This window comes from Trifolium pratense, linkage group LG7 (assembly GCF_020283565.1).
Source record: "Trifolium pratense cultivar HEN17-A07 linkage group LG7, ARS_RC_1.1, whole genome shotgun sequence".
In the NCBI taxonomy this organism is placed as follows: Eukaryota; Viridiplantae; Streptophyta; class Magnoliopsida; order Fabales; family Fabaceae; genus Trifolium; species Trifolium pratense.
Genome location: NC_060065.1, coordinates 15,433,901 through 15,446,144, shown reverse-complemented (window position 1 = coordinate 15,446,144; position 12,244 = coordinate 15,433,901). Strand labels below are relative to the sequence as shown.

Below are 12,244 nucleotides of genomic sequence, written 5' to 3'. Positions count from 1 at the left end.
GGTCAAGCTTGACTGTCTGTATAGATTCTCGTTCTACCTTTGCCACGTCACCTTATGGAGTTGTTTTTAGATTCTAATAAGTCAATCGCTTTTGATTTGAGATCGAGAGTTAGTGTCTAGTGACATCTTTCACTGCCGGGTCAGTGTCTTCTTTAGTGACTTGGAAGTTGAGGGGTGCCTTTCTGATTATGAGATTAGGAGGTAGACCTCGTTTAGGTATTTATTTTCGATATGTTGCATATATACAAAACCTCTATTACATTATTCATCGTTTACTAATATTTGTTCGTCTTATACAAAAATCTGATAAATAATATATTTACCGTAAAAAAAAAACCAAGTTAACTAAAGTCACCAGAACACATCCCAATTATTATTTTTTTATTTTTTTACCAACATTCCAACTTAGAATCTTAGATGATTTATCATAATCATAACCTAATTAGTAATTAATAATTACAAACGGTAAGCAGTCAAGCATATAAAAACCACATAGTGAGATAGAAATACTTCTTCCATTCATTCCTTCATCACATCGTAGCCATTGAAAATGCTTTTGTAGTAGAACACAAGAGATAACAACAACACACTCTTTCTCTCTATACTCTTCTCAATTCTCCTACTAATAATAATGGCAAAACTAGTTCCCACTTTAGTTCATCCATTGAAATCAAAATTTTTCGGTAATCATCACAGTTTTTTAACCAAAAACTCTTTTCAACTTTATGGCTTTCAATCAAAGAATTCATATTCTTCTTCTTCATCTAAGATAAGCATGAGTCTCAAGGCTGGCATTGTTGGCCTCCCTAATGTTGGCAAGTCTACCCTTTTCAATGCCGTTGTAAGTATTTTGATTTTTCTGTATTTGTTTTTTCGGTTGCTGGTTATTACTTGAATCGAATAGTCTTTGTTCTCTGTGTTATATGATTTATCTTTCATACAATTTTGGGTATTTGGGTGTTTAAGTATTAATCATAAACTCTATTTTTTCTTTGACCGGTATGTGTTTGAGAAAATGACTTCAAGATTAATTAAGTTTAAACCCTAATCTATAGCGTATAAATTTGTATAATCAAATAAGAGTGGTTTGGTTATGAATTATGATCATTGTTTCATGAGCTTATAACAGTTTTTCATATGCTGGTTGGAGTAGCGTTTGAGCTTATAGCTAATATAGCCTGTCATTTTTTATCTCCACTATCTTAATTGAAAACTTTAAATATTAATTAAAAATCTATTTTTTTTATGTCATTTTATAGTTATGACTTATTAGTTAGTTCATCAACTAGTTTTATCAAACATTTCAAATTCAATTTGCTAGCTTATCCGTTATCAGTTACGAGTTACCTTATCTGCTATCCCCTATGAGCTTGCTAATGCAAGATTTTATATTATTATTGGTCTGCTATGTGATTTAGTCCTTTTCATGGTTTTCGTGATAGAATGAGGGGTCCTTGTTTTGTAAGATTTAGAGGCAGAGTTAACGAGAACTAGAATTGAAGAGTAAATTATAGGGCTTGCATGAGAAGAGAAATAATTAAACGATTGAGAGAATTTTAAGAGGAAAAAGTTCATAAGTCTCGCAGTCAATGGTAATATATGGGGATGAAAGGCATTTATAATTTATAGCCTTCAGTGTTTACATGGAAATAGAAGAAATAACAAACTAACTGAATTTTAAGTATCTCTCAACAGCAAACAACTAACTCCAGCTATGTTCATCTGCCTAACCTAACTGCCAGTTGGCATAATTTCCTTTTGAGTTCCGTATCACTGTATCAGGGTTCAGGAGGACTTGATGCTAATTTGTTGTTTCTGAAACTCTGAATGCAATTTGGTTTTATTTTACTGTCAATTTTACACTGATTGTTCCTTGTGGTTGTGATATAGATGTGCCCGTGTTTCAAAGCTCAAAGATTATGTTGCTAGCTCCTGTGTGTAGCACTTGTTAAAATAAATAGTGGTTTCTCTGTGTTGTACTTAACCCTTATGCTACTACAATCTGAAATGGGGATATGCACCTTATATACATTCAGACTTGTGATGCTTTTTTTTTAAGCTGAGAAATGATTAACTTAGGTGAGGTGATTTAATTATTATAGTTGGAAATATAAATAGGAGTGAACTTGTTTGGAAGATTGTTAAGGAGACTTGAAAAGATAGAAATAAAGCCTAAGTAGCATATACGTAACTAATTAGCATCGACTGCACTAGATATTGTGGATAGAACTGTTGTAGCTAGTGAAACTAAATGATAACCAAGACATTGAGCTCAAGTGGTTAATGAGCTTCCCAGGAGAACCCGAGTTCAATTCTTGGTGGGAACAATTCCTGGCCAGACTTTACTTACCTCACGGCCGAACTTTGGATTACCGGGGCCCCCTTCCCTCGGGAACCAGAGGGTTAATACCAAAAAATAAAATAATGAAGCTAAATGATAAGGGAAACTAAGTGGTAGGTCCAAGTACTAAGTTATAAGTTAAATTGAACACTAAGAAAGTGTGCTAGGTACTTGTTCTGTATTCCATATGCAATTCTTTATTTCATATGTCTTTAAATTTCTGTTCATATTTACAGCACATACAATCCTTTCATAAGTTTATGGTAAAAGGATAATTCACATAGAACCAATAGTTAAATCTCTCTAAGAAATAGACGTTGAGAAGAATGAATCTTGCTGAACTACTCTTAAAAAATAAGCCATTATCATTTTAGCATTATCCTTGCAATAACTTGATATGCCTTTATGCAATAAAATAATTTCAATTTCTGTTCTTTATTTTGGCTGATTGTTGTATTGATGTTGTGTATGCATATATATAGCCCTTGTTCTGAATGCTATATCAAATTTTGACAAGTAGTGTTCTCGCATGTCTAGGTTGAAAACGGAAAGGCTCAAGCTGCTAATTTTCCTTTTTGTACGATAGAGCCAAATGTAGGGATTGTTGCTGTTCCAGATTCTCGTCTCCATGTACTCTCCGATCTCAGTAAATCTCAACGAGTGGTTCCAGCATCCATAGAGTTTGTAGATATTGCTGGGCTTGTCAAGGGTGCAAGTCAAGGCGAGGTTTAATTAATTTCTTTTCTCCTTTGTTTAGGTTTGGTGTCAACTGACGCTTATCTTAATTTTGCAACCTATCTTATTTATTGTGTTAGAAAGTTGCATATGTATTACTGTCTGTGATCACTATCTTACTTCAACTGTTGCAGGGGCTCGGTAATAAGTTTTTATCACATATTCGTGAGGTGGACTCCATACTTCAGGTGTCTATTGACCATCATTTTGTTGTCATAGTTTTACTTTAATCTTCCCTTCTTTTCATTCCATATCTTTCCTTTTAATTAATTTAGATTAGTAGTGGCAATTTACATATTGCTTATTGGAACATGAAGTTTCGAAAATACTGCCTGTATTAAAAAATGTTTTTGCTTTATTATTTTCTGATTAAATATTGCCATGGATCGATTGATTATCACCTTAGGTTGTACGGTGTTTTGACGACAATGACATTATTCATGTGAACGGTAAAGTTGATCCCAAGTCTGATATTGAAGTTATCAACTTGGAGCTTGTTTTCGCAGATTTAGATCAGGTCAGCTTACTAACCGTCATTCTACACAATTTTACTGCCTTTGTTTCATTTGAATTTGTTATTATCTTTCTAATTTTGGTGGAAGCACATTAACGAGTTCTATCACATTTAGGGTCTGTTTGGATAAACAGCTTATTTGCAGCTTATAGCACAAGTGCTTATCATAATAAGTGTTTATGTATAAGCTTACTAAAGCAATATTTATAGCAAAAGATAGAATAAAGATTTATTGTTTTTTATATATGCTACAAACTGTTTTCATAAGCCATATTTGAGAACTTATGAAAATAAGTGGGAAAAAACTTACGAAAATTGTCATAAGCTGTTTTCATAAGTTCTCCCAAACAGTTTCACAAAACTTATACCAGTAGATAAGCTCAAATAAGGCAATCCAAACAGGCCCTTTATCATGATTGTATTAATATATTTGGATGAAGTTATTATTACTTTCCTTGGTCTTCATTGTGAAGAATACTTTTTGGTTTCTGTGACAAAGTTGACTGATCAAATAAAACTAAGATATTTCTTGTTTGAAGAAATGCAGATTGAGAAAAGACTGGATAAACTAAAAAAAAGCAAGACAAAGGATTCACAATCTAAAGTCAAGGTTACAGTCATTATATATTATTAACCGTCCCTGCCTCTTGAATTTGTTGGTCGAAAAACACCACGTGACTTGATTTTGAAAATTTTGGTTGTAGGAAGAGGCAGAAAAGTCTGCTTTGGAAAAAATTCGTGTAGCACTCTTGGACGGAAAACCTGCACGATCTGTGACCTTAACAGATTTTGAAAGGGATTCTATAAAGCAACTTTGCTTGCTCACCATGAAACCCATTATATATGTGGCAAATGTTGCGGAATCTGATCTAGCCGATGCTTCAAACAATGATTACGTCGCAGGCGTCAAGAATGCTGCATCCGAGTTGCAGTCTGGAATTGTAACAATTTCAGCACAGGTATACAGTTTTAGATAAACAACTTTTGAGTTATATAGTATACTGTAACATAAATAAATATGTTGCCATATCTGTTTTCTAGTTACACTCGGGTAATATAGCTTTGCCATTCATTTATTTTGAAAATGATTGTAAGATGTTTAAGCTTGTTATGCAAACTTTCTTTGAGAAAGAAAATCAGTAGTATTGTGATAGCATAAGATGTTTAAACTCGGGTAATAAATGGTGTGTATGTCACCTTTTTAGTTGTTAGGTTCTTCATCTTAGGGTGTGTTTGATACATACTATGGTAGAGGACAAGGAGAACAACACATGGCCAACATTTGACTCACAACAAAACTGTCTTGTGTATTGTTTGGTGCATGATGGATGACACAAGAAAATTAAAATGTCATTTAAAACACCATTTCAAGTTACTCTTATTTAAATTAGTACCGTTATCCTCCTAGCATCGTCATATTTTCAAATATGGTTGTATGACTATTTCAGCTTGCTGAGCAAGTGATGTTTCTCCGTAGAAAAGTACTGACAGTAGGTTTGACTTTTTCTGTGGAACGGGTTCTCCTTTCTCTTAAAGTTTCACAAATATCATATGGGCAATTTGTACTTTACATGTATTTTCTGTAGGGAATTTTTGCAATGTCAACTTTTGCTAGATCCGTCACTTGATAGATCATGATATCTCTAGAATGAAATAATGATGATTGACATTCTTGTTAGCATTGCCACAGAGACTCAACTGAGAAGTGGTCAATTGTTTTTGCAGGTTGAGGCAGAGCTTAGTGAACTAGCAACCGAAGAAAGGCAAGAATATTTGAAATCTCTTGGTGTTGATGAAAGTGGTCTTGGGAATCTCATTAGAGCAACCTATGATCTTTTGGGGCTGCGAACTTATTTCACTTCTGGTGAGAAGGTAAGAGGAAACCTTGAAAAGTTTTAGAGAGCATTACTGCCTGTTAAACACGTGTATAATATACATAGTATCATATGGTAACTTGAACCTTTGATTAGTAGTTCCATAGTTATTATTGAACCTAACATGCAAAACTAAGTGTCCCCCAAGACATCCTAGATTTTAACTAGTCTTTATTTCATCTCCAAAACTGATATTGTTTTTCTAATGTATACACAGGAGACAAAAGCTTGGACAATACTTGCAGGTTAGTTTTTTCTCTGATATTGTTCATCCTTTTCTAAGTAATTGGTCATATAGAAATTTAGAGCTGTGTTATTTTGACACAAAACGGGACAACAAAATTTGACAACAATTTGAATAGCTAATGCCGTTTAAATACATGCTTAATTACGCTTAGAAGATAATTTATGAATATGAGAAGCTTCATAACCCATTAACGATCAGCAAACACAATCAACCACAATTTTGAATGTCATTAACCGCGACTTTCAGGTGTATATTTGAACACTAATTGTGGTTAAAATAGATATCATATATAAACAGGTTATTAAATTAAATTTGCTTTATTTTTGGATTGGCAATACTGTTTTTCCTTTTGTTGACAAAAAATGGCTCTGGTTATGATCTTGTGCCCTTTTTATCTATGATTGCCCCTTTTTCTTAGGAAGTAATATGACTGATTGACCAAACATAATCAATAATAATATAAGGATTTGAATGGAATTTCTCTTCTAAATTTTACTTCTCTGTTGTACTAGGTATGACTGCGCCTCAAGCTGCGGGAGTTATTCACTCTGATTTTGAGAAGGGTTTCATTCGAGCAGAGACAGTAAGCATCAATGATACATTTTTAAACTCCTACTTATAATACATAAATTATAAATACATGACTTGGCATAGCATGTATTGTAATCATTTATATCAAACAAAGGTTGAGGTGATTTTGATTTTCAATATTCTAGAATATGCAAGGGAATAGATTTTACATGACAAAATTTAATAGCACGAGTTATAGGTTTTTGTCCAGAGTTTAATGTAGAGTGAGGCAAACCAATCTGGTTTTCAATACTACTTGAATAAACGCATTGCATCTAATCAATCTTGCATTAAGAAAAAAATACCACTCAAGCTCACAAAATTTTGCCATACAACTAGAATTGGCTTTGTATTCATCATTCTGACTCATGTACTAGGGATATAAATTTTACATATACTATTATTGTGTTTGTTTTAAGCGCTTGCATTCAATAACCTTCATGAAAAATGTTTATTTTTATTAGGTGGCTTATGATGACTTTGTTGCTGCTGGTTCACTTGGTGCAGCACGAGAAAAAGGACTTGTAAGTTTCTAATTTCACTTCCCTCCCTAAACTAGTCTGCCTTTTTATTTTCATTTATTAATTATATCATTAGCTAGCAAAGTGTTTGCTAACGGTGGTTATTGATTTCTATAAATATGAGATCGTCACATGCGTACTTGTTGATTTTATTTGTTTACATAAGTGATTAATAGTAGGTTTGCGAAGGAAGATTATGATTCCTCACATGATACACATCTTGTGATCGTGTTTCATGAAATTGAACATCCAACATTTCCCTGTTGTCCCTTGAACAAACTTATAAACAGGAAATAATTTTCTATTTTCCTGAAACAATTCTGAATTTACCTAAATATGTTGTTTGCAGTTGAGATCTGAAGGTAAAGACTACATTGTAAAAGAAGGAGATGTAATGTTGTTTCGATTCAATGTATAGTAGAACTTACTGCTACCAGTTGGGAATCAGTGGAGAAGTTGAGATATTATTTATGACCAAGATCAGGAAATTTTTCAGCAATTGCTGGTTGTAGTTTTGCTAAAGCATTGTGACCGAGTGCTCCAAGGTAGGCGTCGGTGGATTTTGAGACATAATTTATGACTACAGGCCAGAAGTTTTTCAGCCAATTTCTAGTTACACTTTTGAGAGGCATTGTTTTGTTTTAGTCACAATTTTTTTTCATAATGTATACACTAAATTTTCTTGACACTTTACTATATAGTATAATAGTAATGTTCATGTTCTTGTTTATTAAAGTCCAGTGTAAACTATAAACACTTTAGTATGCTTAATTTATTCTATAGTGAGCATTAGCTATACATAATTTTCATAGGTTTCTTTTTCCATCTACAAGAATACTATGATGAAGCCGAGAAAGACACTGTTACAATTTCGGGAGGCTTTTTAGATGGCGCCATTCTTAGCAAGCCAATCAGCACACTCATTATCTTCAAAATTGTCATCTTTGAGCGTGATTAAAAATTAGATTCCAATTCAATTGAAGATGTTAATTTTTTAGGTGTGTAATGCATCATGTGAAAAAGAAGTGCACGAAAGATATTTTTGGTAAATTTTACTGATGAGTTTTTCGATGATACTCTTTTGAGTTTTTCTTTTCGCGCTTTAATTTTCTCATGTGCCCGTAAAGTTACTAAAATACCATGCTCGCACTTTAACTTGCGAACACGTTTCGCCCCCCCCAAAATATGGGAAGAGTTCGCATTCTAAACCGTGAATGGTTCATCTCTCTCTATATATATATTCTAGGCCCATATGGATTCTATTAAGTTCTTTTAACACTTTTCTCAGTGTGATAATGATGGATGATGGTTTCTCTCCCAACCCCCCTCAATTCTTTTCTACCCCCCAAAAATCCAAGTTTGCCCCTTGCGGTTTGAAACATTTTTGCCAAAAAACTTCGGTTCGTATTCACCGAAGCCAAATATTAGACCATTTCGGTAACTGCAAACCGAACATTAGCATTTTCGGTACACAAAAAATGAACGTCAGCTTGTTCGGTATCTGCGAACCAAAATGTCATAGATTTCGGTACGTTGGTTGCTGGAATTAGGCCATTTTCGGTAGAAGTTTACCGAAATAATTGTTTCGGTACCTGCGAACCGAAATGTCCCAGATTTCGGTAAGTGGTTACCGAAATTTATCAGAATGTCAGCTTATTTCGGTTCGTATAAACCGCAGTACCCCAGGGGCAAAAACGGAAATTCATGGGGTAGAAAAGAATTGAGGGGGTTGGGAGAGAAAACATCATGATGGATTCCACTAACAAACCAACAAATATATACACGGAGAGTTGGAGGAGGAAGTTTATTTGATCAACCTATTTTAGACTTGTTTGTCGGCTTCATGGTTCTCTTTATACATATAAAATCATTTATTTTCCCTCACCTATAACACATGATTGAGTGACTTCTTCAATCCTCTTAGAAGGTGAGAAGAGTGTTTCACATCATCACTATGGATGATTATCAAAAGGGTTTGTCTAACATGTGCAATATTGCATATGTTAAAACAACTAAAATAAATAGTAATTTTTTATTGAAAAATAATAATAATTTATTAAAAAGTTATTAATTTAATATAAAATGTACAAATTTTAATACAAACTTGCTATTTTAAATATTTTAACATATACAAATTTGCACATGATAGAAAAACTCATCTTGTTCCCGTGAGTTTAGCTCAGTTGGTAGGGACATCGCATTATATGTGCAGGAGTCCGGGTTGGTACCCGAGATACTCAACTTATTTACTTTTAAGGTGAATTTTCTAACTACTAGGTTAATTAAAAAAAATAAATATCCATCTTAAAAAATTATAAGGAAATACATTCTTTTTTGCCTCTCCACAATAATGATTAATGAATATAACCAACCATATGCACCAAATGTTTGGAAACATATATCCATATACTTGCGTGCACAACTTTGAGCATCATTCACATAAGACGAAGCATCAAGTCAAGGTACCATATTCATGTGGGGCATCAACATCATGAAACATCTTGATATAGGCCAAACTATTTTTCTTTTTCTGATGAAACCATCTAGATATTTAAAACAAGGAAAATAAAATATCTTAGTGAAAATAGCACGTTCATACATGTCAGAATATAGTGCATGGCTCTTCTATATAGTTCTTATCTCAAATGTTATCTTGCATTATTTGACTTGTCATGCAAGGGTCTATGTTAGTTTGTACATTGTAGAAAGTAAGTCAAATGAGTATGTGATGTGAAAAGAACTTAATAAATTAAATGACTAAGTTCCTTGTATCATAGAAGAAAAAGACTAGGTTCTTAGAATAGTCTAATCAATTCCTGCGGCAGAAACTTGATAATGTTCAGGAAAATGAGAAAGACAAAACTACATTAATGTAAAGGTTTAATTATAATTTTGATATTTTAAACATGAGAATGCTAACTGTTAGATAATAGGTTTATGTTATTGGCTTTTTTATGTTAGTGTAATTCATTTGATGATATTAGATTAAATGTTCTCTTGTAACTTTTTGACAGGATTCTCAAGTTTAATGGTTATTCTCAGCGCATTCATGTTATTGAATGAATTTGCGTATTATTTATGTGACAATTTCTATCCAGTCAACTAAAATTTTACAGTAGGTAGGGATTAATGTTGGAAATGGCAAAAACAATGGTACTAAAAATATAATTAAAAAAAATGTAGGGATTATTTATAAAAGTCTGTCAAAATATAGTGACTAAAAACATATTTAATCCTTCAATATATAAGAGAATTTGATACAATCCACCAATTGCTCAATTGTCACAACCTTATTGAAAAAAAATAACGTCAGTCTTCAAATTAACATGTGTCATTTCAACGTGTTTTGTCCTCGATCACACACTTTATATGATATGTGAGCTGCCAAAAGAAGATGTTGCTTATTGGTATAAGTAATACTAACCGATTCATAAGCTTTCCTTCAACTTTACTGTCTCATACTTGCACAATCTCAAGATCTTTCTTATTCTAATTTGAATCTCTTTCATTCATGTGTCCCTTTTCTTATAAGCTTAGGAGCGAGCCGGCCACTTATTGATCATATCTTGTGCACAAATGATCGCTAGTTGCCTTTGTCAGCCTTAGGGTCACATCAGAGACTAAAATAGGTTTTCATTATAGTATTTAGGGTCGGATCAAATGACACAAACTAGTTTGACATTAAATGTTACACATCTTTATAACGTTTTAACCGATATAAATTTTATAAAATCAACCGTTGGATTGAAAATTTATATCATATAGATTATTTAGGTAAAACTTTAGACAAATTCAAAATTATTTATGTAAAACTATTTATTATATTTATAGATTGTAGAAAAAAGAAGTAGCAACCAACATAATTGGGTCAAAAGGAAGGGACCAAAATTTGAATCCTGACCAAAAAAGGTACATATATTTAATGACGACAGTTCCTCGAATTTACTTCAAGTGGAGGGAACTTGTAAGCTTACACGAAACCAAAAAGCAAAAGATGTAATGTAATTAAAGATGTGTTGATATAGACAAGAAAAAATCTCAAGAGATTCCTATATTTAAATTAAATGTATTTCTTCCTTTTGTGTGGTGGCATGGACATTATTAGTTGTGTTGTTTGGTTCAATTCCTTGGCCAGAAAAAACCAAATGTAGTGTGAAGAGAAACAGTGGGATCTGTCCAAAAATGTGTCTTCATTGATGAATGACAAGAGCTTCAGTTGTGTTGTGTCTGTCTGTTGTGTTTGTAAGTTAAAATCTTCTTACCTTCAAATTTGTTAACTAAAAAAAGATGACTTGTTTGTGTCACTAAAAATGTTTGGTTTAACCGATCTTTAGTTGATTTAGTGGTGATTGACGCTGAACTTGGTAGGAAAAATCACAGTTCGATCCCCGCAACTGTGATCGGAAGGGGACTGAGACCCTACTTGATGCCAGAACTGACCCTGAACTCGATCAAACTGGTGCCGAAAGCCAAAAAAAAAAAAAAGTTTGGTTTACAAATTGACCCCACACTTCTAGTACCGGAAAACAATGACTTAACACCCACTCTCTTCATAAGTACCACTTTTTTGCCTCACTGTCTCTCATAACTTTTTATTCATTCATTGTTTTTTTCCAAATAAACCTTTTCTTTTTGTCTCTCTTTTCCCCTAAATCTGAATTTAATTCCCCTTCAAAGAAAGAAAAAAGGCATGAAGAAAATCAATCTATTATTAAGAAAGTGCAAGAGCTTGTCAAGCAAATTAGGAAGATCATCATCTTATAGTAGCTTAAGGTCAACCAGAGAAGATTTATATGAAATTCAACAAGATGATCAAAATTGTGAAACTATATTTGTTGGTAGCACAAGAAAACGGTATGTTATAAGTTCAAAGTATTTGAATCATCCTCTTCTTAATGCTTTGATCAACAAGAATAAGAAAGAGGGTAGTGAATATGATAATAATGTTTTGATTGTTAATTGTGAGGTTGTTCTTTTTGATCATTTATTATGGATGCTAGAAAATGCTGATCCTATGTTTAGTTCTGAGTCTTTAGATGAATTGGCTGAACTTTATGTGTTTTAAGAGTTGGGTTGTGGCTGCATTTTACACAATGTAATGGTTTTGAATTGTTTTTTGTTTTTTAATTTGTATTTTAACTTCATTTCTCTAGTGTATTAAATGACTTTGTAATTGCATAGCTGATTTATGTTCTAACTTATTGGGATTTCAAGACCCATACGTTTGATTAGTTGATACGAAATTGTTGGTTGGGGAAATTGAAATGGACACATCACTCATGGCTTTCTTAAAGTTCAATTCAGCTATATATTTTTGCTTCTTTTTTCTTTTTCTTTTTTTTTTCTGTACTAAATTAACTTGTCATACCTTTTTTTTGGCAACTAATAATTGATTTAAGACCAACAATTATTTAAAAAATTAAAATTATATTTTACGCACGT

General features: G+C 32.8%; 2 protein-coding genes across 2 annotated transcripts; both read left to right on the top strand.

The window, feature by feature from the left end:
• The first annotated feature begins 508 nt into the window (after nt 1-508).
• On the top strand, nt 509-7,600 carry LOC123896772 (ribosome-binding ATPase YchF-like). Its single transcript, XM_045947137.1, has 11 exons — nt 509-841; nt 2,879-3,067; nt 3,211-3,264; nt 3,483-3,593; nt 4,138-4,200; nt 4,295-4,549; nt 5,316-5,462; nt 5,682-5,709; nt 6,224-6,294; nt 6,746-6,805; nt 7,152-7,600. Exons 1-11 carry the CDS (start codon nt 632-634, stop codon nt 7,218-7,220), a joined length of 1,257 nt encoding a protein of 418 aa, XP_045803093.1. The 5' UTR covers nt 509-631; the 3' UTR covers nt 7,221-7,600.
• A 3,760-nt stretch (nt 7,601-11,360) lies between these two features.
• On the top strand, nt 11,361-11,999 carry LOC123896771 (auxin-responsive protein SAUR78-like). The gene has a single exon (XM_045947136.1). The coding sequence runs from the start codon at nt 11,493-11,495 to the stop codon at nt 11,865-11,867; it is 375 nt and encodes a 124-aa protein (XP_045803092.1). The 5' UTR covers nt 11,361-11,492; the 3' UTR covers nt 11,868-11,999.
• The last annotated feature ends 245 nt before the right edge of the window (nt 12,000-12,244 follow it).

Bases quoted from the DNA above. Each gene is read 5' to 3' on its own strand.
- LOC123896772 (XM_045947137.1), top strand. From the start codon at position 632: ATGGCAAAACTAGTTCCCACTTTAGTTCATCCATTGAAATCAAAATTT. The intron at 4,550-5,315 runs GTATACAGTTTT...TTGTTTTTGCAG, and splicing joins TTGTAACAATTTCAGCACAG to GTTGAGGCAGAGCTTAGTGA. The intron at 5,463-5,681 runs GTAAGAGGAAAC...ATGTATACACAG, and splicing joins ATTTCACTTCTGGTGAGAAG to GAGACAAAAGCTTGGACAAT.
- LOC123896771 (XM_045947136.1), top strand. From the start codon at position 11,493: ATGAAGAAAATCAATCTATTATTAAGAAAGTGCAAGAGCTTGTCAAGC.